The sequence below is a fragment of the Gymnoscopelus braueri genome, assembly GCF_963280865.1.
Source record: "Gymnoscopelus braueri genome assembly, chromosome: 1".
NCBI lineage: Eukaryota > Metazoa > Chordata > Actinopteri > Myctophiformes > Myctophidae > Gymnoscopelus > Gymnoscopelus braueri.
In genome coordinates this window covers 32,939,358-32,966,283 of record NC_137603.1, presented here as the reverse complement: position 1 = coordinate 32,966,283, position 26,926 = coordinate 32,939,358, and the positions used below count along the sequence as shown (strand labels likewise).

General features: G+C 44.1%; 2 protein-coding genes across 2 annotated transcripts in view; one reads left to right on the top strand and one right to left on the bottom strand.

Moving 5' to 3' along the window:
• arpp19a (cAMP-regulated phosphoprotein 19a) overlaps window positions 1–1,935 on the bottom strand; it is a gene marked incomplete at its 5' end in the record, with an annotated part of 7,724 nt that extends 5,789 nt beyond the window's left edge. The window contains one exon of the mRNA XM_080432837.1: window positions 1,858–1,935. Within this exon, the coding sequence (XP_080288963.1) occupies window positions 1,858–1,935 (78 nt within the window). The remainder of the gene's footprint in view (window positions 1–1,857) is intronic.
• A 5,003-nt stretch (window positions 1,936–6,938) lies between these two features.
• atosa (atos homolog A) overlaps window positions 6,939–26,926 on the top strand; it is a 54,706-nt gene continuing 34,718 nt past the window's right edge. The window contains exon 1 of the mRNA XM_080436206.1: window positions 6,939–7,973. Coding sequence (XP_080292332.1) covers window positions 7,943–7,973 — 31 coding nt within the window. The 5' untranslated portion in view covers window positions 6,939–7,942. The remainder of the gene's footprint in view (window positions 7,974–26,926) is intronic.

Here is a 26,926-nt window from a genome sequence, read left to right as displayed (position 1 = left end):
GACACAATCAAAGCTAGCTAGCTGGTTTGGGTTAACCAACGTTTAAGGTATTGGGTTTTACGCAGGCAGCCTGTGTTAGTTAGCTGGCTGCAGTGGTGTAAAGTAACCAAGTACATTTACTCAAGTACTGTACTTGAGTACAATTGAGGTATTTTCTACTTTACTGGAATATTTCCAATTCAATACTTTTACAAATATTGTACTTTCACTCCACTACAATTATTTGAAAACTTTAGTTACAAGTTACTTGGCAGATATAAATTATTATATCATAAAACATGCATTAACCACTTCAGCCCTATTTTCTACGTTGACTATTTGAAAATAGCCAATCTATAAGCTCGCACTCGTTGTGAGCTTGTAGATCTGCCATTTTCAAACATTTTAGTACTTTAAGTATATTTTCCTTTTGAATACTTTTGAACTTTTACTCTAGTAACAGTTTGAACACAGGCCTTTTACTTGCAAATAAGAATTTTTATGTTGTGGTATTGATACTTTTACTTAAGTACAATATCTCAGTAGTACTTCCACCAATGGCTGGCTGGCTATTAGTTATGCTACCACCAGAGTTATAGCTAGCTGACGTTTAACTAGTCAATCCGTGGATACCAGTCGTGTGAAAACGGGACCTATTGGGTTTGATCTGAACAGTAATTAGTTAGTTAGCATCTGTTGACTGTGGTCTGTTATGAACTGGTGACAGTTGACCCAGGTCGCTTGGTTAAATGTTCTGTACGTTAGCTTTAGCAGTTAGCTTCGGAATGTCAACAATGACAGCAGAGGGCCAAAGGAAAGCTATAATAACGAATTCGCTTTCAAACAAATAAAACCCAATTGATTGATCGATTTGAAAAGAAACGACGTGGTTTTCAACTTCGAACAGTTTCATTCTTCCTCCGTTGAAAAGAACGCCATTCATCTTTTCAAATCAAAATTCGTTTATTTATTCATTCTTTCACCCGCCACCAGTGTTGCCAGATTCTGTGAGAGAAATAAGCAACCAGGTCTAGGAAAACATTCCAACACCACAAATCTGGTACGGGGCTTCCTGGCACAAAATACTTCCCGACAAAGAATACCAAAACTCTCGCCCCCAAAACAGTCGCCTATGCCTAACATTATATTCCTAAACGTAACCTCGGTAAACTATGCCTAAACCTATGAATTGAGTACAAAAGGACCCCAATTGAAACATTGGGGTCAACATTGGGGTTAACCCTAACCCTAACCCTTGACCTTTGCTTTTTTCTACAAACTACTAAATAAAGTATTCAATCAATCAATCCTTATTCCTAAACTTAACCTCAGTATACTATGCCTAAACCTAATCTTATTCCTAAACGTAACCACTCAGTCAAACTATGGCTAACCCTAAACTTATTTCTAACCTTATCCTCAGTAAAACAAACCGCTGGTCTGCGAAAAAAAAATGGGGCGAACCTTCCGGTTACCGGGACATAATATTCATTTGGGAGTACCATTACCATTATGTCCATAACATAAAGATATTTGAGAACCACTGGTTAAAATATTGTACTAGTTGTGACACAAGCCCAAATAAGCAACTACACTTTAGAAACATCCCCCCAACCCCCACCCCCAGCAGCTAACCAACATTTACAACGAACTTCACAGAAAAACAAGCCGAAAGTCGCTTATAATAAACGGACATGGCAACACTGTCCCCTTAGCCGTGGGTTTTTTATACTTGGTTGCGCCTTGGTTTTATACTTTGTTTTATACTTGGTTGAGCTCACAACGCGTCGCGGTAGCGTCGCGTTGTGAGCTTGTAGATCGGCTATTTTTTTTTTCGCACACACTCCTGTTGTCGGTGTTGCGGTGCTGTGAACTCACGTTCTCGGTGATGGTGGTGGTGGTGGTGCTCTCCTCCTCTACCGTTTTATTGCTTTCCTCCATCATGTCCCCCGACATTTGTTCAACTAATAACTTAACGTGTCCGTGGTTTCAGTCGGTCTTCTGGCTGAAGAGACAAAGCAGGCAGCTAGCTAGTTAGTTTGTTTGTTAGTTAATTAATTAAACAAATGGATTCCCCCTGTCTTCTTGTCCCCATGCGAAGCTCAACCTCACCGTCAGTTTTTCAGCGCCGACCGCTTCACTCCCGCACTTAATAATGGACGCCGACGTGCGCGTGCCCGATTTTTCTTCTTCTGTTTGGGGTTTACTGGCGGTTGGCAAACATATTTGCGCATTACCGCCACCTACTTGTATATATATATATATATATATATATATATTTATATAAATATTTAACTTGAACAAATAAAACTCAAATTTTGTCTATCAAATTTGTCACTCTAAGATACTCAAATATATGTCTATAGCACCTTTCCCCTGAAATTGTCCTTTATATTTGCTAAATCATACCGCTCTTTAATTTCTGCTAGATCCTCAATTAGTTGACTTCTTTCTAATTCTTCCAGACATCACAAAACAAACTGGTAAGGCTACTTCTTGGCCTTAAATCTACGACTCATCTAACCCCTGCTCACTTTTCTAGGGTTGGATCATGGCTCAGGGTTGAGGACAGAGTAAAGCAACTTGCAATGGGCCTGGTCCTGGTCTACAATATACACTACACCGATAAGACACCCATGTACCTGTCAAAGTTCAAAAACGTCAATGACGTCCACAATCATAACACCAGAGGGAGCTCCACTGATCACGTTCAACCCAGAAGGGTTTTAATTCGTTCTCCTGCTATGCCACAAACATGTGGAATGCCCTACCAAAAGCCATGAAGGAGTGTAAAATCCTACTCTCCTTCAAAACCTACAGGTGGCTGCAATTCGAAACTGTAGGCCTACATGTTTTTGTTTTTCTGTTTTCAAATGTGTTTTTATGATGTCTTGCAAAGTAGTGTATATCTGTCAGTCATTAAATGTCTCTATGAATTGAGTACAAAGGACCCCAATGGAAACAAGCCATAGGCTTTCTTGGGTTTTAAATCCTCTTAGCTGACCTTGTATTGAACTGTGCTTTTTTGTTTGTTTGCAAACTGCTAATAAAGTATTCAATCAATCAATCAATCAATCAAAACCTCTGCATAACACCTAGTGAAACAATGTGCAATGTGCAAATAACCCAATATACATTGCAAAATGTATTTGTAATACAATATGAGTGAAAACTAGAAAAAGTGCTCCTCGGAGCACAGGTCTCCGCCAGGTCAAGTAGGTTATTGTGGCCTCCTGGTGGCACTATAATAGGCCAATGTGAAAAGGGTGCCATTTCTTCCTCGGGCTAGTGGGAATGTGCGTGCATTCATGATTTGAGGCATTTTGTTGCAAAAATGTGTTTTGGTAAATTAGACCTGCTGGTGGCGCTATAACAGGCTAATGTGAAAAGGGTGGCATTTCTTCCTCGGCCTAGTGGAAATGTGCGTGCAAGTTTTCACGAAAATCGTACGCTGTGTTCATGATTTGAGACATTTTGTTCAAAACGGACCAATCCTGCAAACTTTGGAAGCCAACCTTAGCCAATGAGGATGGAATATGAAATATCGGACAGATCCGTCTTGATCACATGACTATAGAGATACTGTGTACCGATTTGCGTGATGTTTGGATAAAATCTGTAGGAGTAAATGGGTTTTGCACAAATCGGCCTCCTGGTGGCGCTATAACAGGCCCATGTGAAAAGGCAGAGGTTCTGAATTGGCATCCAGGGAGTGTGTGTGCACAGTTTCGCAGCGACCGGGCCAACGGTGCCAGAGATTAGCTGCTAACACACAGACACACGGACGGACACACGGACGGACGGACAGGGGGTAAAACATACTCTCTCGCCATGCCTTTCGGCCTGGCGGAGACAATTAAGATTTGTAATAGAGCATGTACTTGTGATCTGTCTTTCTCAAAGGGATATTTATGCCTATTTTTTATTTTTTTCACATACAGGCTGCACTTCTTGATTCCGGCCACAAGGTGACCCTATAGCTCTGATTTAGTCAAACACAAAGGGATTATTTTGTGATGTGTGAGTTAAGATTCTTAATAGCCATATTTGTTTTGTAGAAATGGTGGCTTTGTTTCACGTTCAATGTTAAAATATTGGGGCACCAACAATAGACTGTGACCTGAGAATCCCATGTTCATCTTAAACGCTATGTTAAGGTTAGGTTACTGAAAGTGGGCAAGCTATGTCATTTGCAAACTAATCTAATCTGAAATTGAAGTGTGTATTGGAATGGCAGGGGGTCTGGATTGAGAAAGTGATCCCAGACTTGGCACCCCAGTCTTGGCACCTTGGTTCAAAGAAAGCTGCCATAGCCTAAAATGTAATCAAACTTCATTGACAAATGTAATCTGGGCTGATTCTAGGCTAGTTATTTATTTGACGTAATCTGATTACATGTAATCAATCGACCCTGTACAGCACAGGGTAGAGAACAATATCAGTAGACATTTAAAGGACAATGCCACAGGCTGCTTGCCTGTATCCAAAAGCCAGTGGTGGAAAAAGTTTTACTTGAGTAAAAGTACAAAAGTATTGTTATCAAAATATACTTAAAGTACAAAGGTAAAAGTACTCATTATGCAAGTTTTCAAATGTATAAAATGTATAAGGATCTAGCAGATCTACAAGATGTGTTGTGATTGTGAGCTTGTAGATCTGCTGATTTTCAAATGGCCAAAATTTATAAAGAGCTGAAGTGGGTAATGTGTTTTGTAATAATCATGAAAATCTGCAAAGTAACTAGTAACTAAAGTATTCAAATAATTTTAGTGGAGTAAAAAGTACAATATTTGCCTCTGAGATGTAGTGGAGTAGAAGTAAGAGTAGTAATGTAAATAATCCAGTAAAGTAAAAGTACCTCAAAATTGTACTTAAGTACAGTACTTGAGTAAATGTACTTAGTTACTTTACACCACTGGTGTACCATGACCATCTCCAAAACAAATAAAGAAAGTGGGAAGCCATCCCATAGCATCTCTATATTCTCTATAATAAAAGCAATGCAGTCCCGAGCAGAGGGAACATAATGTTCAATAATAATACACTGAACCAGCTCACGTGCGGTGGGGGCGTGAACGCGCATTAAGCCCAATGCTATCCAATCAGTGCTGAGAGTTGGACCGTCCCACCACTCCGTGTGTGTGTGTGTGTGTGTGTGTGTGTGTGTGTGTGTGTGTGTGTGTGTGTGTGTGTGTGTGTGTGTGTGTGTGTGTGTGTGCGCGCGCGCGCGCGCGGTGGAATAAGTACTCAAATGTTTTACTTAAGTAAAAATATAAATAATGCAATGTAGAAATACTCTGTTACAAGTTAAAGTCCGGAATTTCGTAGAAGAAAAAGAAAATTGGAAATACTCCAGTAAAGTAAAAGTACCTCAAAATTGTACTTAAGTAGCCTACAGTACTCGAGTAAGTGTATTTAATTACTTTCCACCACTGAGCTTTACACACTGGCTTCATGTCCCTAACTCGGACAAAAACGTGCGCGTTGCTTCTCGCCCCCCGAAAAAAGTTAGCTCTGCTAGTGATACTTCTTGTAGTCTGGTTGCCATAGCAACGCTATGTTGCTGTCGGGCAGAAACCTTGTATCTCCATTTCCCCCCCCTCGTGAATATGCTGATCATCGTTACTGTTGGGCAACACTGGAACAATGTTCGTCGTTGGGGGAGGGGGGGGGGGGCAATTGAATGTGAAAAGTGGTTACCTGGTAGCCTAATTCTCCCTGTGTTTATTTTTTTATTCATGTATATAATGAAAAGTATTAACAAGAGTGTGTTGACTACATAATAATTACATTGATTGTATCCATTGAAACACACAGTTTCCTCTTTTTTTTCAATTTCCTGAAAAGTAACGGTTTTATTTGGACATAATAATATGAATAATAATACATTTGATTTGTAACGCACTTTATATTTGAACCAAATCTCAAAGTGCTACATTTAAAAACAAAAAACAATGAAATTAATACAATTGAGATCAATGGTCAACAGCTCAGGAAAAAATAGTTTATTTGTACATACGAGGTTTTCCACCCGACACCTACAAGTGGGCAAGTTCATTTGAGGCTGGTCGGAAGTGACGTAGTGGGGCTGTTGTTGGGACACGTGACTCAGTGCTGCTGCACTGATCTGTTTTGACAAGCAGCAGAACACTGTAACACACACACACATAGACACACACACACACACACACACACACACACACACACACACACACACACACACACACACACACACACACACACACACACACACACACACACACACACACACACACACACACACACACACACACACACACACACACACACACACACACAACCAGGGTTGCCATGTCCGCTTATTATAAGCGATTTTGGGCTTGTTTCTAAAGTGTGGTTGCTTATTTGGGCTTGTTTCTAAAGTATAGTTGCTTATTTGGGCTTGTTTCTAAAGTGTAGTTGCTTATTTGGGCTTGTTTCTAAAGTGTAGTTGCTTATTTGGGCTTGTTTCTAAAGAATAGTTGCTTATTTGGGCTTGTTTCTAAAGTGTAGTTGCTTATTTGGGCTTGTTTCTAAAGTGTAGTTGCTTATTTGGGCTTGTTTCTAAAGTGTAGTTGCTTATTTGGGCTTGTTTCTAAAGTGTAGTTGCTTATTTTGGCTTGCTTCACAATTTTTTAAAATTATTTTAACCAGTGGTTCTCAAATATTTTCATGTCATGGACCCCCAAATTAAAATGTATTTTGTCCCCTGACCCCCATCTGAAAATGTTTTGTTTCTGGGAGGGAGCCCCTTACCAGATTTGTGTAGAATGTATCCAAAGAATATTCCAAATTTTATTTCAAGATTTTTTGAAAATACCAGATGCGACGCGTTGTGAGCTTGTAGATCGGCTATTTTCATAGACCCGGTTAATGCTTATTTCTCTCACACAAACTGGCAACACTGACGTATACACTCACACACACAACACAGCAGCACGGTGGTGCTGTATGGAAGGAAGGAGTCCGTTAACAAAAATGTCAGTTAACTTAACAACACCGTTTGACAGACAGACAGCGTCTCATACAGACAGGGTTCAGTGTTTGTTTGAATGAATGTCAGACACATTAAGTGTTAGTTAGTATTTGTAGTCGCATGATGATCGGAGCGATCAGGCAGCTTTTGTCTTGTGTGAAAGTTTGAAGATGAGGAGGAAGGAGGATTATACAAAGGAACTCGACAGACAGGTAGAACTACAGACCGCTTTTGACACCGTCGATCTTATCGTTGTATCGCTATAGAAGAGGACCGATCCGCTGAAAGAAAGTCTTCTTCATCAGTGTGTGTGTGTACCTGCTCTGCGGTGCTGCTGCTGGTGATAGATAAGAGATATAGGGGGGGTTGGGTGTTGCAAGAAGGTAGGAAGGTCGTCGTGATCATCGCATGTGTTACTGGATCCACGGGTACAACAGCTATGTTGGTGGATCACCACCAGGTTAGTTAACGGTCAGTTGTCAAGTGGGTTCAGTTGGAGGGACGTGCAGGAGGAGACCACAGATCATGCTTCATCTGATGATGATGACGATGATGGTACGGGTGGTGGAATTCGAGACGGATCGTGACAGGAAGATCGTTTGCTAGCCGAATTAAGAAGTAGTCCGGTTCGGTTACTTGTTGTTGTTGGCAGGCCGATCATCCGAACCTCAGAACCCCCCAGATATAGAGGCTATACAGTCAAGAGATCCTCTTTAATGTTCTGCTGCTCCATGGACGCGTACAGTAGCATGCTAACAAAGCGACGCTTTGTTGTCGGATAGGGAGCAACACACAACAGGGCTTCCCTAGTCCCTACTACAGCTGATCGTTGTTGCTGTTGCTCATACAGTAAAAGTCAGGATCTGATCTGTGGGTCCCGGCTGTTGTTGTACTGAAGACAGAAAATACGTCTGAAGAAGACATCACTGACCTGAAGACCCCTAGCCAGAGACCCTGACCGGCTGACCCATGACACTGGACAACATGAAAACTGACAGAGGTAAGTTATATTATAAGACTGTTACTGTACTGTGTTTTTTTTAGTTAAGTTTATTTTGATCATCTTCACCAGTATCCATAACATCACATACATCCACATAAGCAAACTGTTACACACTGTAACAGTGTACCCATACAAAACAAAACATAGCTCCCTCCCTCAAAAAGCAGAAATAGTCAATGTACTAATGTATTTGTATGTAAATTCACAAGCCAATGCCTTTTTATAATACCCTGACACAAATACTATACGATAATACTTTATTACACTGAAATTTGTCTTGCGACCCATGCAGCAGCCATGCATGCAAGACATATACACACATTTGACATACATAAAAACACAAAGACAATAGCAATGTCCGCCGCTCAGCCTACCCCTGGCCAAACTCCTGATTAAGCCTCAAAGTCGACTGATGGACAAAGGACTTCTCCAGTCTGTCCTTATTGTATGCTGGTAATACCGTACAACACACTACATTTTATTAAAAGCTCAGATATTGCCCTCGCAACATGTAGTGCACTTCTGACTTTTAGTGGTCAGCAAGCAGGCAGACAGACAGGGCTTTTCCAGAGTGGACTGTTATTGAGCGTACAGTACTTGTACCCAGAACATCCCTTGGGGTAGTAATCAGGCCAGGGCCCAGTCAGGGAATGATGTAACAGCTGGTTCACTTGGTCGCTAGGATGAATAACAACAGTTGACCGGGGACATTAGGACACACTACAGCCAGCAGGAGACATCAGCTACGACACAGAATGTAAGATGTGCTGCTCTGGGTTCTGTGTGTTGTTCCCACACGTCAGTCATGAACTGTTGTCTTTTAACCACGCAGTCATAATCTGTTTCTTTGTTATTGAAACCACATAAGCATCCAACAGCAACACCCTTCAGGGTCGGGTTTTATTGGCCAACCAGGCTTTTTACACATGTAAGGAAGTTCAGTTGACTCCAGTTCGGTGACTCACATTGTACTTTACATTGAACAGCTGATATGCATGCCTTGAGTCAAGCCAAACACTGTTCTTTTGTGTTGTACATAGCTCGTCTTACTTGCAAAGTAGCTGCTGCTGCAAGTGCAAACAAAATGTTCTTGACAGCCACGCTGTAGTGGGGTGGGGGAGTCTCAAACCATATGGACCACAACCTGTTTACACGTTGACATATCTCCGTGGCGACTGGCGAGGAGCAAAAACAAGGGCCAGAGAAGACGTCTTTGTTTGTTTTGATGTTGTTTTGCTAATTACACAATTGCAGCAATTTGTCATGGGTAGCTCAGTACAAACATCTTGTGCTTGCTCTCAAAGAAAGACCCAGTTAGTTACCAGTATTAAATATATACGCTGCAGTATTGTATAAGCATCTAAACTAATCATGTAGATTGATTCCGCATGTCAGTCTGTTTTTCCAGGTCAGAGTTGGTTTTAGGTGTCAACAGCACAATAGCACCATACTTGGGAGTAATGCCAAACAGTGTTTCTCTCCTGGTCTTGATGAGATTATCTGCATTCAGTCTGGTAGTGATGGTTTGTGTGTGTTTGTTGGTGTGTTTGCATAGTGTTATGAAACTGGAGATGGGGCAAGCTCACTGGTCAGGAGTTTGGGGTCCCGCCTTGTTTCACAATGTGCTTAAGTTGTAACAAGACTCCCTCAGCAGCCAAGAGTAAACACATACCCCTATATGGGCAGGGATTTTAACCCTAGCCTTGCCTGCAGAGACCCACAGGCCTTTATATAGATGGATGCACTGGCCCAGACCCCTATCAGGGCAATGTGACTGGCTGAAGAGGGCTAAAGGACACTCTGACTGACACTGTACTCTGTAATTATAGCCTAATAACACATACCGTGCACATGCTGCTGGGTCAGCCTGGACACTGGACAGCACAGAGAAACTCCACCTCTGCTGGCACTGTTCCAGAGTCTGCAGCTGCCCGCCCCTTGGGGTTGAGATATTATTTTGGAATGGGTTCAGAAGATGATTTTTAGAATGTGGAAAAATACATTTAACGATGCTGAAAAATCATGTAAGGCGAAAGTCTTTTTATTACATAAAACTAGACAGGTGCTCATTTGGCACCGGCCTACTCGGGAACGATGCAAGTTGAGAACGATGCAAATAGGGAATGCATGCTCCACCTTGTTATGCAATACTCATTATACCCGCTGTCAGAGTACCTGTTTTAACCGTCTGTCTGTCTGTGTCCCTTTTGTGGCCATAAATGGAGATCTCTGTAACTCTGTGTCTGTCCTTGTTCCTTTTATGGCCATATATGGAGATCCCTGATGATATCAATATATATGGCCATGCCCATATGAGCCTATGGGGGGATCGGCGCTTCTGGAAAGTCCTTGTGCAGTGGTATATGTCTGTGCAGAATGTCTGAAGAGAGTGCAAACTGACTGTGGAAAGTAGACTGACTAAGTAATCAAATGGCAGGTGTGGCGAATCTGACAGGTGTGGGGAATGTGCCAAATCAAGCTTAGCCAGGGATTGCCATGGCAATCAATTGGCTCATTTGGGCCACGGCCAGAGCCTTTTTATGGCCGTTCAGCCGGTTCTGGACAACGGCCTATCCGACCGCCTCAACGCTGGGCAGTGCACTCCCTCGGGTTGCCTGCGATGCGTGTGCTGGATTCCAAGTCGGTCGGTCGAACGGTTCTCAAGATACGTGGATTACAGACGCACGAACAGAGATTCAGTGCATTTATTGTAAGAAGATGGATGTTTTCCTGTCTTCATGTCTGTTTAATTGGTTGCAAGTAATTGCTTGAAATGGGGGCAAATGATAGAAAGCCCCATTCTGTACTTCTTGCATTCATTGTAATATACATACGTATCTTGAAGGAGTCACGAGGCTGTGCTCTGATTAGTTGCGGCTACTCACCATCACATTCTAATTATAAAATTGGTTAATAATACGAAGCTGCAATCTCATATGGCTGTGTGCGTGCGCGTGTGCTATTGTTAAGGTGGTGGTGGCAGACTGCTTGTAGCCTAAAGACACAGAGGCCTACTAGCTTCTTGTCCTTGTTTGTTCTCCCTGCTCTCAGAGAGAGAGGAGACTGCAGTGGGGAGAGAGGAGCTGTTTACTTTAGCAACACACTGAAGTCAGGCAGGCTGAGCACACAGGTTTCTCTTTGCCGTTTTGGCGCTGGACGGAGGTCACCGTCCAATAGCTGCCCTGAAGGGGGAAGACCAGCCCAGGCATGTGCTGTCATCCTGACACCCGTGTGACAAACTTCACAGGCCATGATGACCATCCCCACCCCCAACCCTATCTCAGATCAGGTTAGGTGAGAGTTAAGACAAGGCAAGGCTGTTGAGATGCTGATGGGATTAAAGCTGCCTGACCCTCACCCTCACCACCTTGTCCGTCATGGCGTCCTCTTCGCCTTTGGCTGATCCTACCACCACACCTAAAGCCTGTAGTCGAGCCACAGATGGCAAGGGGTTGTGGGAAATGCAGAACATAATGGAGATAAAACAGGATGTGTAGATCAAAGCTCTCTTATTCATTTTTTTCCACTGACATGAGGTCTATTTATTTATTCATTACTTTATTTACTGAAAGGATGTTCTGTCTTGAGTCAGCGTGTTGAGCTATCAGGTCTCTGTCTGAGAGAGAGAGAGAGAGAGAGAGCACAGATTACTTTCGTCCCCAATGAGGACTGCGCCCTGGAAGCATGTGGCTCAACTGGCTGCTTTTACAGGCCCTAATAAAGCCAGTTATTGGAAACTAAGGGCCCATTGACACTAGTGCTTGGTAAAATATGGCTTTTCACATCTGCCTTCAAAGTAGAGTTCCAGTGAAAGTGAGTCTACACTGTTGGTGCATAATCTGCCTTTAAAATCCTTCATCTGTCACCCTGGTAGGCAGAGTACATACTAGAGGAAATTGTGATTCAAAGCCTGATTGTACTCGTTTCCACCACAAAATAGGCAGTCCGTCTCCAACTATAGCTCTCCATGCCGGGGCGGGGTGTACAGATTACCAACTGAGAAGGTAATCTGTAGCAGAGAGGACATATGGATATATTTTTCAAACAAAGAGCCAAGCACAGAAACTGTCTGTCCTCACCTTATGACCCTCTCTCTCTCTCTCTCTCTCTCTCTCTCTCTCTCTCTCTCTCTCTCTCTCTCTCTCTCTCTCTCTCTCACCCATCCCTCCCTCTCGCATACAAAACAAAACACTGCGATGATGTCAGTGTTAGTCACGTTGAACGGTAGAGGAGAGGAGAGCAGTTAATTTGTTGGCTTGGCTGGGTTTTCTACACCATGATCATCCCCACCCCTCTCTCTCTCTCTCGCTCTCTCTCTTTCTCTCTTTTTCTCTCTCTCTCTCTCTCTCTGTCCCTCCATCTCTCTCCTCTGCTCTCTGTTCTTATTTACTGTGTTTGTTCGGAGGTCCTTCCTGCGGGAGCGCGCGGCGGGCCGGGGGGAGGAACGGGTAAGGGAAGTCCACACCCCCGTGTGTCCCGGCTCATGATTACAGCTCTCAGCTTCTCCTCCGAGCGACCACCCCCCCCCCCCCCATCCACACACAAACACCTATACATCACTGACAACACACCAGGGAATCACAGAATACACTCTCACTGATGGGAGAGACAGATAAGTGTAGAGCGACACGCTATCAGGGCCATCGTTCCGCACAGCACCTGTGCTGCCTGCTGCTGACCCTGTCTGTCTCTGTGATTCAACGCAGCAGGCACAACAGGTGCTCTCTGTGCTTTTGTGTTGCTGTTCTTCTCCTTCTTGCACAACAGGCACAAAACCCGCTTTTGTGTCTGTGTGTGTGTGTGTGTGTGTGTGTGTGTGAGGACTGAAGTAAGAATGTTGGGTGGGGGGGGGTATTTTCCCATGGTTACCTTGTGCCTGTGTACAGGCAAGTCAGAATCGCACAAACTCGTGAAAGGGCACAAATGGAAGTGAAAGCCCCCTTGAAAAAGCTTGTCTGATTTGAAGAAAACCAGTATCTCACAAACCAACTCATCGATCAATTTGATCGACTTCACACATGGCGCGGGCGTATTGCCGAGTAGTACCCAAGGTGAGGGTGCATGTTCCGTACGGAACGGGCACTGCGTTAGTCAGTTTAAAAACAGAGAAAGTCAATGTGGGACAAAAATCTATCGTTGCTCAGCACACAGATAGATTTTCAACACCCCCACACCTATTGTTAGAGGAGGTGGAGCGCCGCGCTGGTGACATTGGGTGATAAATACCACTGCTGGCTATCCATTATAAGAGGATCCTATTCAGAGACCCCTGAGCTGCGTACACACACACACACACACACACACACACACACACACACACACACACACACACACACACACACACACACACACACACACACACACACACACACACACACACACACACACACACACACACACACACACACACACACACACACACACACACACACACACACACCACCATCACCATCTCATCAGCTGCAGATATCCCACGTGCTGTTCGGACACATCTGACTGGCTATAAGTAGCATATCTGCTACAGCTGCATCAGACGCGTGTGATTGGGCTTCCAGTGTTCCCAGTCTACTAATGCTCTTACGTAATGCTGGAGGGGGCTTATCTAGAACACTGACTCTCTCTGTCTCCCCCCTTCCCCCCACTCTCTCTCTCTCTCTCTCTGTATGTGCAGACAAAGCACTTCAGCGTGCACACAGAGCTTCTGTATATGGGTACACAGGCTTAAAGGCTTGGTGGGCAGTATTATGTATATATATAAATATACCCACATACGCCGTACCCATCTTAACTTGTCGGAGCAGTGCGCAGCCACACTGAGCAGCACCCGGGCACCAGCACCAGCTATACTGCCTTGTTTCTGGCCAGGGGCAGTCACAAAAAAAGCATGTCTGTAACATGCATGTTTTATTTTTTATTTTGAAGGATCATCACACAGAAAGGCCCTATTTTATAGTAGCCACAACGCGGCACATCGCGGCGGTTCTGAGCTTGTAGATTGACAATTTTCATCTTATTCTTTACATTTCTGACTGCACAAAACCTGTGATGTCATAGTACCCTGGACACGCACGCACAGCGACTAACATGCTTAGAGCAGCTATTCTCTCCAGGCAAATCAGGCTTAAATCAGGCTTGGTCTTTTAGCGGGCTCTGCATGCAGGCACACACCCACAGAAAAATATAGCGAGTCACACATCCAGACTTAGGCCAGGGCTGGCGGGGTGCCGCAGCACGTGTCACGCGCGCATGTGTGTGCGTGTGCACGCGCACTGCCAGGGTTCCACTGAGCTGCTCACATCAGCTGAGCTCGTCGCATCCTCCGCCCCTGTGGTTCCTCTCAGCCAACCAGCAGCCAGCTCCACAGGAAGAGGAAGAACCATCTGGACCTGTTGGGTTTCTCTCGGTGGGCCGGGCCGGCTGTCCAGGACCAAATCTCTCTCACGCTCTACCTTTCTTTTTCTGTCTCCTGACCGTCTCCCCCTAGCTATTTTTGAGCACTACCTTAATTAGTCTCTTGTGCGTTCTACTCCCTCTGCCACTCTCTCTTTGTCCACGTTGTTTTATACAGTTTTATCCTTGTGTGTGTGTGTGTGTGTGTGTGTGTGTGGGCCTGTGTGAAGTGAGCAGTGCACTAATTCTTGGGGTTTCGGCTCTGCGACATTGCAGCAAGTGACTACAAGATAAATAAGTTAGACTTGACATTTGTCACTCGGTGTGGAACACAACTAGCCTGGTAAACCCCCTCCCTCCGGAAATCTCATTTGCATTTGATTTCAGGGAGGTCTGGGATTGCGCAGGGAGTAGAGATGGCCGAACACTGCGTGTCCGAACCAATCAGCGGCTGCTAGGGGCGGGATCATCCAATCACCTGCCTAGTAGCTTGAAAAAAAGAAAAACTGTCTGTCATCGATTCTGCGACCGGAGTCTCAGATGGGAAGTAGGCTGTGAAACAAATGTGTGTCGCAAGCTTCTTCCATTTGACGGTGTCAGGTTAGAACACAACCCCTCTCTCCCCAAAAGGTTGCATGAGGCCGTTCATCATGCAGTCTTTCCTGTACAGTACATGTGCTAGATTGAATCCCCCTCCTACCGTGTACTATTTTTGGTGTGTTAAGTAATGAAACAGCCTATGTCAGGGATATTTGGTCTCACTGAAGGCGTAGGTCCATCAGTCATGGTTTGCCACTACAGTTAATACAGTATAATACATAACATGTATGTAGTACAGTACAATACAGTGTACAGTATTTATTTTGTTTCTTTGTTTCCTACCTTCCAGTGCGTGTATTATACTGTATCTCTCTCCACCCTGTATTCAAAACCTGTGTAGTGAGTTCGGAGCTGCCAGGGACCCGATCAAGCTCCTGTCCAGATGATTTGAGTGCATCTTTGGCTTTAATCTCTGATGTGACATAACTAGATCTGTGTTAAGCTGAGAGAGAGGTCTCCTCTAGGGCAGCACATATCACATTCGGTGCCACGCTATGAGCTTTTATATCTGCTATTTTTGAATAGCCAAAGACATCTAAAATGACACAGATGCGTTCCCGGATTGAATGGTTTAATGCTGTGTGCTCGATGGGGAGTGAAAGCCTGTTGTTGTATTTAGTCTCTGTAGAGCGGGGCCTGCTCCTCCTGACTGTCCCTCATTCTTATGACATGTCCCTATCAGTTGACCCACACTGTTGCTCTGGGGGCGGTATGAACAACCTTCAATACACAAGGAGTCGCCAGCCGCTTTTTCACCTGACGGTGATGAGTTTCACCCAAGACAAAAATAGCAAGACTTGCCATCTCCGGTTTACTTCCCATATCTGCGTGAAGTAGGCGGATGTCTTTTTAGGAGACCTTAAGCAGGTTGGAGTCTATTCATTCCAATGGAGGAGTGAACGTGAACACAGCTTCTGAACGATTCTTTAGCCCCGTGGTCACTGAATTAAATATGGGACCGGATCGTCACAAGCCTCACAATATTCCCAAGATTTTCATACAAAAAATCAGGAGAATATCAACTTTATTATCGACCTTTCCCTGTCCCAGCAACACACTCTTGCTGGATCTAGCACCGGTAAACATAGGATGTTCGCGGGATTTGCCGTCAGACGCCGGCGCCCACTTTTTTTAGGATTGGTGTGCAATTTCACCTCTAGTGGCTACAATTTGGATGGCGGATCTTTGTAAATTAACAATCTTTGGTTTCACCGGGAGAGCACTAACACCCGCAGAGGCGAGCGTTCTACCTCCAGAGCAGTGGTTCTCAAAGAGACAGTTTAACCACTTAAATCCTATTTTGTATTTGAAATTAGGCGATCTACAAGCTCATTAAGTGCCAGGTATGCTATTTTTGAAATCGTAAAAAATTGGTTCTAAATTTTTAATACAGTATTGAACATAAATCTTATGTTATGGGTGTCCCTGGCACAAACTCCTTTTCAAATGGGGGTTTGTGGCTTAATACATTATGAATTTGGGCGTTTGTGACATATAAAGTATTTGAGAACCACAGCTCTAGACTGCCTTTCGTTTTCCTCCCCTCCTCTGCCGTTGTCCCTGTATAAAAACTGCTCTGTCATGAGTCACGTAACATTTTCTTTTGCTGCTCTAAAACTAATAACACACACACACACACACACACACACACACACACACACACACACACACACACACACACACACACTCGCTCTCTAGCACCACTATCTACTTAATGTGTGCACCAGGAGAAAAACATAGTGTCATGTGGACATAAGCCAATGGATTAGTTAGGGGACTGACAAATATGTCAGTCAGTCTACTAGATTTTAGGCTTTTAAAGGTCAATCGATGGCTGTTTATTTTATTTGGGGACATATCGGCGCCATCTCTGATAATACGATGACAAAATTGCCACAGAATGGAGGTATCATATCCCTACAATACATGTATTGTATTGTATTGGATTTATAGACTTTAAGGAAAAAATATATTTTAAATGAGTAAATCTACTGGCTGTGTATATCTGTTTATGGGTTTTGTGTCATTGCAGATGGCTATATGTGTCATCTTGGGTATATTTTCAGTGTACTTGTTTGTCACGCTGACTTCATGAGAATCGGATCTGAGGGATTCTCTTGCTACGACTCGCTTTGCAAAGAAAACCTTTATCAGCAGATCCAGGGTCTCATGTCACTTTGTTCCCCGCTGTACAGCAGAGTGAGTTAAGGCACGCAGAGGGTCATGGGTGGAATGGAGCACCAGGCGAGGCTGAAGTGTCTGCTACCAGACACCTTGAATCCATGTCCCCAAATAGTGTTATATAAGCCAGGGCTTTGATCTGCTACACGCACACCAGAGTGACATCCTATCACACCCACCTCTCTCTGCTGTGTGTCCGTCCAGGCCAGCAGCAGTAAGAACGTCATGTGAGAATGGAAAAAAGGCCTCCAGGGCAGACCAGAGGACAAGGATAGACGAGCACAATAGCACATTAATATGTATGTACGTATGTCACATGTGACATAGCAGTTTGTTGTGAGAGACAGGGAGTTTGTGTGTGTGTGTGTTGTTGTGCAACACAGCTTCCATTATAAGTATGTGTTGCGTGTGACCTAGCTTCCAATTCCATTATTTTACACAGTTGCTCTAACTTTTATACACACGCAGACATGTACGTATGCGTACACACACACGCACGCACACACATCCCCCCTAGGATATCTTTTTGTCAACGGAGAGGACCTCTGGGGCACATTGTTTATTAACAGCACTGTGTGGGCTGAAGCTTCACCTGAGAGGAGTCAATCCTCTCCTCTTTCTTGTCCTCCTCTCTTCGTATTGCTGTTGTCTGGTCATTAATTTCGGAGTGGCTCTGACCGGCCGGTCCATAGGTCTTGATTATACCCCCCAGCAGAGTCTCTTATCCTCGGCGCACACATGCATACAATTTAGCATCCGCCTCGAGTCAATCCCACTCAGATCAATACTTAACCCATTAACTCTTTGACTGCGGACGACGCGATAACGCATCAAGTGCTACTTTGTCCAGTTGGCCGTCGACGCGCTCGACGCGCTGGACGCGCGTTCATTGTTTAATCTCTGATTGCGCTATGCTGCTTAATATTCAATGTTATTCTCGAGTTCCACTTACTTCACGGACATCTGCATCCGGTTCCATGACCTGGATTCCGTTTCCGGTTTTTGATTCTTTTCCCCAGTCATTTTCGTCCAAAATAGGTAAATAAACGGGTTTTCACACGGTATAACGGACAAACGGAACGGTTCTCTTCTATAATCTATGGTCTGGGTGACGATCAGTCATCGCCGTCGTATATCACAACGTAATTTTCGCCGATCAAAACAATGGGGGGGACGTCACATCCGTTTTCATGTTTTTCCTTGTCTAATCTATGAAGAAGGGTGAGAGAGACCCAACGACATGATCAGGCTGTCATGTGCTGCGCTCTAGTGGCGGATTTGTGCTGGGTCTTTACATTATGTGTCCTTAAATTATTTTCATGAGAAAAATTCAAAATATAAAAATAAAAAAACACGAAAATTGCTGGCACTGGGGGAGTACTTTATGAAAATACTCTGGCAGTCAAAGAGTTAAGACCGGGAACGCATCTGTGTAATTTTCAGATTTCTTTGCCTATACAAAAATAGCAGATATACAGTGCCGCGCTATGAGCTTGTAGAGCTGCTATCTTTTTTGAACATTTGTGCAAATCTTATATTTTTTAAAGCAAACATTTGTAACTGTCCAATGTCTCAACAAATGTCTTAATTTTTCTGAAAAACTATTGTTGCTATACATCAGTGGTGCTCAAACCTTTTCATGTCAAGGACCCCCCAAAATGATATGTTTTTGGCCGCCGATCCCCATCAAAATATGTTGTTCCAGGGACCCCCAGAAGCAGAGATTTGAGTTAAAAATGTTGTTTCAAAAAAATATGTAACACAAATGTTCGGGATTTTTCAAAAATAGCAGATCTACAAGTTCATAGCGTGGCACTCGGTGCAGCGCTATGAGCTTGTACATCTGCTATTTTTGAATAGCCAAAGTATAAAAACATTACACACAGATGCGTTCCCAGTCTAAATAGGTTAAAAACTCAGTTTGATCTCATTTTCTGGTTTTCGGCTGAAGTTCACGCTTTTTCTTTAACTCTGCATTTTTATCTACAGCTGTGAGTTTCACACTCTGCTGCAAAGCTGTGGTGATAACTTTGGGAATCAGTTTTCAATGGCGTGACAGTCAGTGAGTCACCTGGCCGTTGCAGTGTGGTGTGTGTGTGTACATAAGTTAAGTAAGTAGCTTTGGGAACCATGGTTCCTGAGCCATGTGGCACATGGGTCAGGACTCAGGAGCCTATCTTAGCGTGAAGCAGCTTGGTGTACAAGTACACCTTCTGGACACGACGCTAGTATGTCACCTCCAATCCAATCCTTGATAACTAAGCAGGGAAGCATTTGGTTTTATAGCCTTTGTTATGACTTGGTCTGGGATTGAACCCCAACCTCAGTCTTGGTGGGCACTCTGAGCTGGTCACCACATATATTCACAGTGTCTCTCAGCTTGTGTGTGTGTGTGGCACGCGCGCCAGAAGCACTCTTTTCTGGTCCATGTCCCACATTCAAACCGATCGATCAGACCTGTGCTTGTCATCGAGGCCTTTGGTCACTTTGTTTTTAGCTTGGAACCAACTTGCTGAGTCTAGTCACTAGCCACCAGGAACTGCCAACACTGACTGACACACTTTTTCATGTGATCCTTGGAGCCAAACTGCTGAAGTTGCTCAACGTGGACTCCAATGTCTATATAGATTGCCCCACTCCACTTTGTGTAGCCAAGAGGTCAAAGTGAGCGTGTGCTTTTTGCGCTGCTCGGGTTACAGAGATGGGGTTGTCGTGTTGCTCCAGTTTCTTGTGGCCACAAGTAGAGAACATGATAAAATTTAACGGCCATGGCTCCTTGACATTTTGTGTTGATGTTGTTAACTTATTTTGGGCAATTGTGCCAGGTGAATGGACAGGCAGTGGCTGGTGGTAATAACTTAAGGTGATCACACACTTTACAGATATCTGCATTGGCATGTTAAGCCTTAACAGCGACCGGGAGAGACAGAAAATGTGGAGAGAGTAGAGGGATGACATTCAATAAATGGTCCGACCGGCCGGGAATCGAACCGGTTATCAGTACTCTTTAAGCCAGATTCATACATTCATCAGGGTTTTTGCAGATGCAATTCCATGTTGTTGTATGTACATGGCAAAACGTTTTCGGAGCATTCAACAAGAGTTACGAGACCTCCTTTATGAAAAGGCTCAAGGATGGCCATCTGCTGCAGTGTCAGAAAAGGGACGGTAATTGTGTTTACAGAAATTGCTACAGTACGTTTACTGAATAAATTACTGCAGCAATTTTACCGGTTTCATGTCTATGGGGAATCACAAAAAATAGGCAGATCCCTCCACTTGTAGAATTGCCAACCCATGTTGTTCACTCACATTTTCCTCCTTTATTTCTCTCGCCTTTTTTTTCTCTCTCAGGGTAAAGCATTGCCATGGCATATGTCAGCTGACGTAGGTTGTATTGTTGTTGCACAGTGTGACAGGACAGGTAGATTCACTTCAACTCCTACAGTGTGACATATGGTGGGTATTCCTGGTTGCATCTATTTCATGTCACACACTGTGACATGTAATGATTATATGAGATGGCCTCTGCAGTGTGTAAGCAAGCACCCTTAGTGAGTACCAAAACCTAGTTAGTTATAAGTAGGGCTGCAACTATCGATTATTTTCTTAGCGATTACTTTTTAAATTAATCAAATAATCAGGGTTTTTTTCTTTTTAACAACGAATCGATTAACCACTCATGCATTTATTTTATACTTTATAACAGTGTCGTGCAAACATTTTGAAAATAGCTTATCTACAAGCTAACAACATTTTGTGAGCTTGTAGATTGCCTATTTTAACTATTTTTGAACGTTTTAGACATTTTCTGAAACTTTTCGCCTTTAATGACATGCCCGAAATAGGTATTGATTACTGATGGATTATTTTTCATTAAATTATCTATATTTTTTTATCATCGATATAATCGATTTGTCCGATTAACTTTTGCACCCCTAGTTATACTGTAACTCTCAGCTGAATTGACCATGAACCTTGCCTCAACATGTTAGGACATGTTGCCCTTGTCTTAAACGGGTGTGTTCAATACATGGGCAACATGTCTGCACATGTACTAACACGTTTGCTGACTTGATTTACCGACCTACAGAGACTTTTGTTTTTCTCGGTCCGTTGGTCTGCTAGTCAGTCAGTTGGTCCGTTGGTCCAAAATCTTCAAGCTCGTAATTTGTGGTTTATCACAAATTACGTGTTTTCTTTATTTGTTTTACCATTTGGCCAGCCCTTTCCCATGATGTTTTGTCTTTATTCAGGCAGACGGAAGGAAAGAAGCAGACAGGGAGACAGCATAGGGAGGCACAGGAATGAATCTTGTGGTGGGATTTGAACCCTGGCCAGGCCAGCACAGTTAGCCTCCATAATATTGACCTATTTGCTCCCGTGGGGGGAAAATTCTGTTTCAGCTCAACCCAGCTGATCGCTGCCCACAAGGGGCGTGGAGCAGTTATGGGTTAGGCGTGTTGCTCAAGGACGCTTCGACCAATGTGTCATATTTGACACAGTTAATCAAACCAATCGATTTAATTGATTATCCTTTTTTTAAATAACATACAAAGCAGATCTACAAGGTCGTGATTTTTCCTTGTACGACAAATTATTAAAAAGGGGATTAAGCGATTAATCAAGGCAAATCAATTTAGTTCATTGTTTAATTTTTTTTTTAATTTGTTGATATCGTCTGTCGTGTGGAAACCTCATTATGTCCAAAACTGTCTATTACTTTTCAAAAACAGCAAAAGTAGCAGATCTACAAGCTCAAAACGTGTCACGATATAAAAAAAATAACACCAATGATCAAAGAAATGTGCCTCTCAATTATTTGATTAATTGAAAGAAAGTAATCAGTAGAATAATCGCTAAGAAAAATAATGGGTAGTTGCAGCCGTGGATGGGTCCAAGACGATGGTGTTGTGTGTGTGTATATATAGAAGTAGATTGTTCAGAGACGGGGAGGCAGTAGAGTAGAGCGCTGTGCCGTCCTCTGTGTACACTACAGTACAGCCTCAGGCAGGGCCTGTGTGATTAAGCTCAGCTGTGGAGGGCATGGTGGGCATGCAGAGAGGGATTACTACACACACACACTCAGCAGTGGACTCACCGCGCACCCACTTACATAATGGGCATTAGTGGGACAATGATTTTCCACACAGAGCGGTGGTGCTCAGGAGGCCCTGCCGGGGGGTGGGTTAGTGCCACGAACAAGGCCCTGGTCGCCAAGGTCGGCGTGGAGGGCAGTAGGGCACGGTTACTCTTACCACTGTGAACCATCAAAGGCGATTCTTTTATATAGTATATTTGCTAAGGACTTGACAGTGGTAGTTTGTTATTGGAGCCTTTGTTACTACATATTTTTTTGATTCTTAACACATTGAATGCCAAAAACGGTCCGGACCGTTTTTGAGGGTCCAAACGAGAAGTGCCGAAAACGGTCCGGACCGTTTTTGACCCAATTCTATTTTTATACATGTGGGCCACGTGGGGCGCTAAAACGAAACTTTGACATCACCCAAGGAGTTTCTGAGAAGAAGAGGCTGGATGAGGCTCCATGTCAAAAATCCTTCCGGTCGGCGTTTTCAATGTTATCTCCTTGACTAAAAGCTTAATATCTCCATTTCTTTTTAATGTGGTGGAAACGAGCCGTTTCCGATCGGCGATCACGCTGCAATGGAGGATCGCGTTGGAAATATTATTGTTCCAGGCGTTAGTCGGGACCCTCCGCCGTCTCGCACGCACGCTTTGTTTACATGCACTTCCGCGTCGGGGTTTCTGCAGCACGAAACGTATAACGCAAGTGGATGGAAGAAATGCAGGCACTCAACGTATAATATTTTAATAAACCTCTGGCACCCAATGTGTTAACAGTGTAATAGGGGTGCAGCAATTAATCAATCCTGACTATAAACGCACACTATCTCTGTCTGTCCGTCCGTCTGCTTCTGTAGTTCACGTATACCGTATCTTGAGAACCGTCGCCGACCACCCGGGAGAGTGTCGTGCCCGGTGTCGAGATAGGTCGGATAGGCGGTTGTCCAGAACCTCCAATCCAGTCGATACGCCCATATATAGGCATATATGGAGGTCCGGTTGTCCGGAACCGCCTATCCGACCACTATGCTAGTGCCCAAATCTTTACCATCACTTTATTGAAAAGGAAATTGCTTCTCGATTATTCGATTAATCAAAAAAGCAGCTCATGTCATTTTGAATGGATCACTGTGCAGTGTGCACTGTATATACTCATCTATACATCATCATCATCATCTTTAAATGCCCCGAGTATGCATTTAAACCACAGGCCCCCTGCTAATGCTATTCATGAGCCATCATCCAGAATCATAGCCTAATCCCCCAGACTGTTTGCGTTCACTGACTAGCCAACAGACACTGACAGCCAAAATATACAGAACGCTCAGATTTTGGCGAGTGGCACGTAGAGGCAGCCCCCTGTCTACTGAAGGTACGAACCCAGTTAATATGCAAATAGAGCTGTGCCTCAAACCCTCTGAGCCTAGGCCCCAAATGAAGTCGACTCAGTGTTGCTCTGGGGGGCTGAGTTCATTAAAAGATAACCGGTCCTGTGGCAATGGAGCAGAACTGGTCCCATTTTAGGGAAACCAAAATAGTGGGTTGTGCGAATGTACAGTTGATCCTGGTCTTGACGCAGACTACACACACACACACACACACACACACACACACACACACACACACACACACACACACACACAGAGAGCAGCCCAGACCAGTTCTCTTTTATTAGCCTCAGTTTAGCCCTGGGAATGAAAAGGTGTTTGTTTTTTGTTCCAGTGGCTCAGAGCTTGTTTATGGACTGAGACGCAAACTTTAGCACTTGAGTGTGTCAGCTGCAAAACAATGGCTCTGGCAAAGTTTATGACACACAGTAATGGATGCAGGATGGCAGGTTATGCGTGTGTGTGTGTGTGTGTGTGTGTGTGTGTGTGTGTGTGTGTGTGTGTGTGTGTGTGTGTAGCAGCTTGAGTTGAGTTCACACAGTACAAAGAAGGAGAGGGTTCCCCTCCACTGGAACTGTACCACAGCCTCTCGACCAATCAGAGAGCCGTGGGCTTTGTTGCTACGTGTGCTGTGAATCTGCCTCTTTTGTGTAACGAGAGAGAGAGGGGCCGGGTCCAGAGTGTCATCAGGGAAAGTGGAAGAGGGAGGAACACTGGAAAAGTTTTCTCAGCTTGACAAGGCAACCTAAAACCAAAACACAGCAACGAACAGTACAGTGAGCCCTCTGCCGACCCCATTATTTTCACCTCAACACTTTTACCCTCCATGAGATCACTTGTCACCTTCCTGCGAACGCAGAGCGAGTTTTTCCATTTTCCACATCATAAACGGTGCTTGACAGATGAAGCCTGGGAGCGTTTTTTCTTTTTGATGATGTAAGCGGCCCCGCCGCCTCAACGACATCAGGAACTTTTTTTTTGTAAAGTGCTCTTTTATATCGACTTAGAAAAACTCTGGGAAAGAATGATGTGAACTAAATGACCCACCAGCAGCAGCATGCAGACACCATACCAGTGTTTGGCTGGATAGTTGGCTTGCTCTAGCAGCTACAGTACTTTGGTACTGGAACAGCCATTGTTCAGAGAGGTTGTTTTTCAATCCCTTGTGGCTGGCTTCCACACCGAGCCCTGTACTGTACTCTACTGTAGCCTTTCATCATACAGTGGCGACCGCATTCGCTTGCTGAAAATAACCGATTTTCAAGTCGGTTGTTTTCGGTGAAGCACAGGACAAAGTATGTAATAGACTTTAAAGTCTTAGATGTCTTGAATAACCTGTATAATTAAGATGCTGATGCAAGCTTTTACAGGGGGCTTAAGAGCCAAGAATGAGCAGTCTCTTAGTCAGGAACAACACTTAAAAATAGCCCATTAATAACCATAATAATAATATAAGGATTTTCTGACAGTGTTCTGGCTAAAAAGGAGTAAAAGCCTATTGTTTGTTGGGAACCTCTCCCATTGTCACCAGGGGAGCTTCTTATGTCATCAGACCAGGCAGACTAGAACAGTAAAGACTGATTTATACTTACTTGCATGCCGTTTAATAGCAGATCTACAAGCTCGCAACTCGTCACATTTGTGACACGTTGTGAGCTTGTAGATCTGCTATTTAGTGAGCACGACACCGGCACGCAGCTAAGTATAACTGAGCCTTAAAGGTGAGTGTGTGTGTGTGTGTGTGTGTGTGTGTGTACACTGTGATTCATTGTGTGTGGGAAACCAGTGTACATTATTAAGTAGGAGGGAGAACAAAGAGTCTGTGTGATCATGAGACGACATTGTGTCATCGTGACATATTGCAGAGACACAAACACTTTAGACATCTTTAGACCTTCTTTCATTCCCCCACACACAACCACACACACACACACACACACACACCAGACACACACTTGACAATCCCCGTGACGGGAACATTTAATGTGATATCTGTGTTGCCTAGGCAACCCTTTGTCCCCACCCCACCCGACCAGAATCGGCCCCATGTGAAATGGACGTGCCTTGTGAAAACCAAAAGGAGAAGAAGGTACAAACAAAACCATGCTGGGATTATGTGTGCGTTTGTCACCTCGCTGACATCACCGATCACATCACCCCAGTAGACCTGGAGTCAGTAGGCCAGTAGGCAAATGACTCAGATTGATTGATGATGTCTGAAGCCTTCGCGGTCTCTCTCTCTCTCTCTCACACACACACACACACACACACACACACACACACACACACACACACACACCACGGTAGATAAATGGCCCAGATCAAGGTTACACAGCGAGGGGTCTGGAGATCCCTGGGAGTTGTTGGGAGTGCCTTTTGTAGCTTTTTCAGGGGAGGGAATGACTTTGTTTGCTGTGCAGATTTAGTTTTGAGGTATTTTAAGAGTGTTTAGGATCCATTCCTCGCCTGTGTACCATTATCCCGTCTCTGGCGTTGGCACCTATCACTTGATCTTTCACAATGCCATGCTGCTAGCTTGTACATCTGCTATTTTTAGATGGTTTTGAAACATTTAGAAAGTGTGACAACTACTGATTTAGAAGGCATTTGTAGAATCGGCCTCAGGTCTTAATGGGTTAAGCTGCCCAGCTCCGAGCCGGCGAGCCAAACCTCTTACCCATTTAAAGTTTGCGAGTAAGTTGAGATCGTTTCGGCCCCAAAACGTCTAATCATTCCCGTTACCAGATAAAACTGCAAGCTGTCGAGCACCAGCTGTCCTGAGGGACACTTGAGAAGGAACCAGCTACTAGACGGTTCGATTCGTCTTTCACCCCGTATAATCAGGCCGGGCGACCGATTTGCACGTAAGATCGGCTACACTCGCTACAGTTTCCTCTGGCCTCGCCCTGCTCAGGCACAGTTCGTAATTTTTCGGGATTGCACATGCTCATGCTCCCACCCTCCCGGCGAGTGGGCCGACGCACGAGACGGGCTGACGCACGGCAGGATTTCGCTTTCATTGCACCACTGGGGGTTGTTTCACCCACTGATTCACACGTGCATTACACTCCTTGGTCTCACATCCTCCCCACGGCCATTAGAAACACTCACATGCATTGTTGGAGTGTCATTTGACAGCCTCTGGGTCGTTTGTATCTAAAAAAAAACTCATCACAGTTCCTTTTTCGGCAAGCATCTATTTTAATTTAAACAGCATTGAACATTGAACACACCATTAAACAGTCTCGTCAGGCTCACTGCATATCTCTGTGTTTAATGCTGCCAGGCACAGACACAGATAGC